The following is a 5,336-nucleotide window of genomic DNA, read 5'->3' on the forward strand; positions in this document are numbered from 1 at the left end:
GAGACCTCCTAGAGTGGGGCTACCGACCAGGGCATGATTTCTGGTTCTTACAAGAAAAGGTCCCTTGATGTGTATACTTCCGCTGTGTAAGTCGGCGTGTTTGCTGTGTATACTTGTGTAGTGCAAGCTGGCGTGTTCGCTGCGTATACTTGCACTGCACAAGCACGCACTCGAAGCCTTTTCTCGACCTTATAATGCATTGCCTTCGGGTTGTCTCTACCCTAGGGTTGAGTATTTTTCTTTTTCTTAAACTGATCTTTTGCAAAGCTTCAAGATATAGTGATAAGCATGCACTTGTCTTGTTTCCGTTGTTAGGCAGATTTTGTGCCAAATTTCAGTTGGAAGTGGAGGCTACTACGGTGGAATTGAGCGAGTAAAAAAGTTGAAGGTAACAAATGGGTTTTTATTGTGAGAAAACAAATGAATTTGCAGGATCTACCTCTATTGAAACAACATAACCCTCCGTCCTAGGATACATGGTTTTCTTTCGACTAAAAATATCCTGTTAAGATATGATCTATGTTATATGGAATTATAATTATACGTAAATCTCTACTATTAAGTATGAGTTGGTTCTGTCGCCTCCCCCTCCCTCGGTTTTTTTCAGCCACACGTACCCCCCTTACTCCTTATTTTTTCTCCTGATTTTTTGATACTCTCAACCAATGTCGTACATAATAAAAACACCGTAAATAGAGTAACTTGCAATAATCTAAATTAAATCAATACTTTTCCAAAATTATGTCATGCATTAACTCAATCAAATCAAATATATCCAAAATCTCAACTAAATCAGAATTTTCTTTTACTCCCCCCAACGCATACCAAACCAAATCAAATCTTACAAAAAACTATACTAAATCAAAACAGTCCTTGAATTTTCATACCCATAATCAAATCATATTAAATCTTATCAAAATCTAGAATATGGTGGGTGTAAGGCATGTGTTGAATATAACTAGCGTTGAGCCACTAAAATATGTATGTGCCCGCTGCTACCCACGGGCAATTAGTTAGTACTTTTAAATATTAGCGTTGAGCCACTAAATTTCTGGTTCTTTTACTCCATCTTTTTTTTTGGTTTTTCATCCTCTTTTGATTTTCATCAAACTAGATCATCTATGGGGTAGCAATAAATTCACGGTCCATATATAGTTTCTTTTTATGGTAAATCTGGTACCTATTAGACATCTTTAGTAACCCAATAAATAGTAATAAATTCATGATACATAAGCAAAATTATATAAACGAATCTCTTATATTTGGCAACCTAATACAGCAGATAAATCACGGGCAAATACCTATATTTGCCGCTTTAAGAAATAGCTGAAAAATCACGTCGGCGGCAGTGGTCGTTCGGTGGTATATGGAACCTGATGTAATTTTTATTATGTTTGAGGTGTTTGGTACTTCCGGTGAATCCTTATAATAGATCTAATCCTTTTCGCAAAAAGAAAAAGTTTCACGATTCACTACTATGGCACTAGGGAGCAGTATAATTTTCTTCAAGGAAGGAAATGTTGCCCAATAATTGCAGCAGCAAATTTTCTACCTGTGCCAGCGGTGCCACTCCATCTGCAACAGAAAAAACATTAAGAAACAATGGTCCTGCAGTCCAGTTCACAATTGCGAATTGCCCCTAGGGCCAAGCCAGTGGAGTTCCCACGGGAGCGGCTCCCCCCGCCCGCGACGCGTAGTACGCACCATATATAAGCCCGTTCAAACGGCCGTTTGCCCCAGACCCATCCAAACCTAATCACATATCGAGGAAAAGCGAGGAGGCGTAGGAGCCGCAGCCAAGACCCCGTCCCCAAGGCCGAAGAAGCCCTCGCCATGTCCTGCTCCGTCGCCATCCCCAGCTCGCCGGTCTTCTCCCCGTCGCGCCGCCCGCTCTCCTGCAAGGCCGCCTCCGCCTCCGCCTCGCCCGAGTCCGTCTCCGTGTCCGTCTCGTCCCCGGCGCCCTCCACCGCCGGCTCGCCGCTCCGGCCCTTCGGGCTGCTGCGCGCCCAGATCCGCGAGGAGGCCTCCCCGTCGCCTAAGACGTCCTCTGCGGCCCCCTCCGCCGCCGCCGGGTCGATGCTCAAGAGGCGAAGGCCGGCGCCGCTCATGGTGCCGGTCGACGGCGCCGCGGCCGCTGCTGCCGCGGCGGCGGCCGTCGCCGCCGTGGAGTCGGATCCGAGCAACGAGGTGGAGGAGGAGGGCGACGAGTTCGCGGCCTACTGCCGGAGAGGGAGGGGGAGGCGAAGGGTGGAGATGGAGGACCGGCATGTGGCCCAGGTCGCGCTCGGTGGAGACCCCCAAGTGGTAAGCTCGCTCGATGCATCTTCTCTTCTCTGTCATGAATTTGTTTTGCACAATTTTTACAAAATATTTTTATTTGACTTGACTAAACCCGGGATGGAAATTTCTTGCCGTTTTGTCTAATATAAAATTGTTAGAGGTACTAAACTTTCTCGTTTACCCCCAACTTTGCAGGCGTTGTTTGCTGTATTCGATGGCCACGGCGGAAAGAACGCGGCAGAGTTCGCTGCCCAAAATATGCCCAAGTTCATGGCAGAGGAGGTGAGGAAGGTGGACGGTGGTGACAGTGATAAGATTGAGGGGGCTGTGAAGAAATGTTACCTGAAGACGGACGAAGAGTTCCTCAAGAGGGAGGAGAGCGGGGGAGCATGCTGTGTCACTGCATTGCTCCAGAAGGGCGGCCTCACCGTGTCCAACACTGGAGATTGCCGTGCTGTCCTCAGCCGGGCAGGAACGGCCGAGGCACTCACCTCTGACCACCGGGCCTCCCGTGAGGATGAGAGGGAAAGAATTGAGAATCTGGTAAGTAGATCTTGTATGCTTCGAATGTGTTTAATTATTTGTGTGACAATTGTAGTTTGAAGGATGCGCACTCGATAAATAAACTAGACCTTCTTTCAGTTTGATAATAAAATTCTGTAATTGTATACAGCTAGTGGATAATTCTTGTTGCTTGGTTGCACATAGCAATTGTCCTGTGCTTATACAATGGAATAGATAGCTAAAATTTGAATAATCATGAGCAAAATTTTGCAATATTTCAGTTCTCTGTGACTTATGTGCTCTATCCCATTATTTTTCAGGGCGGGTTTGTTGTGAACAACCGAGGGACATGGCGAGTGCAGGGCTCCTTGGCAGTGTCAAGAGGCATCGGCGATGCACACCTCAAGCAATGGGTGGTGGCTGATCCAGATACCAGGACACTCCTTGTTGACCCACAGTGCGAATTCTTAGTACTTGCCTCTGATGGCTTGTGGGATAAGGTGGATAACCAGGAAGCCATAGACATCGCCAGGCCTCTCTGCATCGGCAATGATAAGGCTTCTCGCATGGCCGCCTGCAGAAGGCTTGTTGAAACCGCGGGTTCCAGGGGGTCTACCGATGACATCAGTGTTTTGATCATACAATTGCAGAAGTTCTCAGGTTCTTCTTAACTTGCCATTGCTGGAGGAACTGGACTCAAACTGTAGGAAGTAGCGCTAACAGAGTGGTGTATCGGGGTGGGCAGGATAGACTGATACCCATATGTTAATTTGCAAGCAAAATATTAGGTGTGGTTGCACCATTTTGCAGGCATTCAACTCTTTTCGTAGTACCATTCTTTATGTACTTAATTTAATTCCATTCATTCATTCTTTGGTTCTAATGTAATAAGGCGGGGGTTAGTACTCACTTCATACTAGAAGAGACTATTGTTGTATGTACATGGTTGACTGGGTACATGGATTCAGCATAATTGCCTCTTTGCTTATTTTCGCCAATATTCCACTCTTGAAGTGCATGTGGTTTATGTTCGTCAAGAAATCGACAGCCGACACATCAAAATAATTTGCAAATATAGCGCATGAAGGTTCCAAAATTAGACTTGGTTTGGAGGAGAATTGAGAGGAGATATTTTTTTTTTGAAACGGAGGCAAAAGATTTGCCTCTTCAATTAAATAAGGAAGAGTAGAGTTTAGAATTTTACAACGCACTCACAAATAAGCGGCATGACAATTACTCGTACAATATGATGTTCCCTAGCTTTCTTGCGCCAGCAGTAACCCAAAGTTTAGCATCTTCTAAAATGTTGGTTAGGAGGACCGGTGGTGGTGCGCTTTTTTGACGGAATACTCGGGCGTTTCTCTCATTCCAAATGGTCGAAGAAACAAGCATGGTAAGGGAAGCCATTGCGTGGCGGTGAGGGTTGCGGTCGTCGGTTCTTTTTTGCCACCACTCAGTGACGGTTGCTTCTAACTGCCAATCGAAGGTGTCCATGTGCGTGAGCCCAAGCCTCTCGATGATTGATCTCCAGAGCCTAAGCGTGTAACGACACTTGACAAAGAGGTGTATCCCCATTTCTTGTTCTCTTTTGCAAAGCGGACAAGGGCCACAGTTTGGCCAACCTCGCTTCTCCAGACGATCGGCAGTCCAAATCCTATCTTGCAAAGCCAACCAAGCAAAGAATTTAACCTTTGGAGGTGCCCAAGCCTTCCACACCATGCTCGCCGTGAGAGGAGATATTGAGTTCATTGTGGGAGTCTTTTTTTTAACCGGGTATAACTCTTTTTCATTAACTGAATAACGGAAATACACCAGTTCCGAACCCATTGTGGGAGTTTTTTTTTAACCGGGCATAACTCCTTTTCATTAACTGAATAACGGAAATACATCAGTTCCGAACCCATTGTGGGAGTTCTATGGTGTGTTTTGGGGAAAAAGTTGCCAGCATTCTGTTCAGCCAACAATTTGCTGCCTAAAAGTTCAGTCAAAAGCAATCTCTGAAAGGTTTTGGTGGTGTGCATACCGAGTTTGGTCTGTGTACATGTCTTGAAATGATTTGTGGCATCCAAATTCTTCATCATACCAAGTGTGGCATGTCTCAATTTTGTATTAATCTATTTTGTCTTGACCTGTAATAAACCATGTTAATTGTGGCTATATGCATCTATGATGCACATGTCAGGGGTAATAAAACGTCCATTTTCTAACAGGAAAACATATTTTTAATTGAACACTGTAGGTCTTGGAGGAGAAATAGTTCGAAAATTCAAACCCGCAAATGATAGACACAGGTTCAGATAGTGTTGCATATATCTAGGGGACTCAACTTATATCTCTTGGCAGACTGATACTGTAAATGAACTAAGGCATTCGCTCTGAAACACTTCTTTTGCGGGCTAGTTCCATAACATCAATTTTCCCAGCTATTACTCAGTCAGGACACTTGCAACACCCTTGTACTGACTGATATCAGGCGACCATGAACTGTGCCTCTTTTGAATGCTTTCTTTCTTTTTCGAAACGGGCCTCTTTGGAATGTGATCCCCGGCACC

The 5,336-nt window shown here is 45.1% G+C and overlaps 1 protein-coding gene across 1 annotated transcript; it reads left to right on the forward strand.

Annotated features, from left to right (window-relative positions):
• Positions 1-1,726: 1,726 nt before the first annotated feature.
• LOC125552079 (probable protein phosphatase 2C 32) lies at positions 1,727-3,772 on the forward strand. The gene is made up of 3 exons (XM_048715543.1): positions 1,727-2,304; positions 2,476-2,823; positions 3,105-3,772. Exons 1-3 carry the CDS (start codon positions 1,834-1,836, stop codon positions 3,453-3,455), a joined length of 1,170 nt encoding a protein of 389 aa, XP_048571500.1. The 5' UTR covers positions 1,727-1,833; the 3' UTR covers positions 3,456-3,772.
• Positions 3,773-5,336: the final 1,564 nt, after the last annotated feature.

The sequence above is a fragment of the Triticum urartu genome, chromosome 4 (genome assembly GCF_003073215.2).
Source record: "Triticum urartu cultivar G1812 chromosome 4, Tu2.1, whole genome shotgun sequence".
Taxonomy (NCBI): domain Eukaryota; kingdom Viridiplantae; phylum Streptophyta; class Magnoliopsida; order Poales; family Poaceae; genus Triticum; species Triticum urartu.

Bases quoted from the DNA above. Each gene is read 5' to 3' on its own strand.
- LOC125552079 (XM_048715543.1), top strand. From the start codon at position 1,834: ATGTCCTGCTCCGTCGCCATCCCCAGCTCGCCGGTCTTCTCCCCGTCG. The intron at 2,305-2,475 runs GTAAGCTCGCTC...CCAACTTTGCAG, and splicing joins TCGGTGGAGACCCCCAAGTG to GCGTTGTTTGCTGTATTCGA. The intron at 2,824-3,104 runs GTAAGTAGATCT...ATTATTTTTCAG, and splicing joins GGGAAAGAATTGAGAATCTG to GGCGGGTTTGTTGTGAACAA.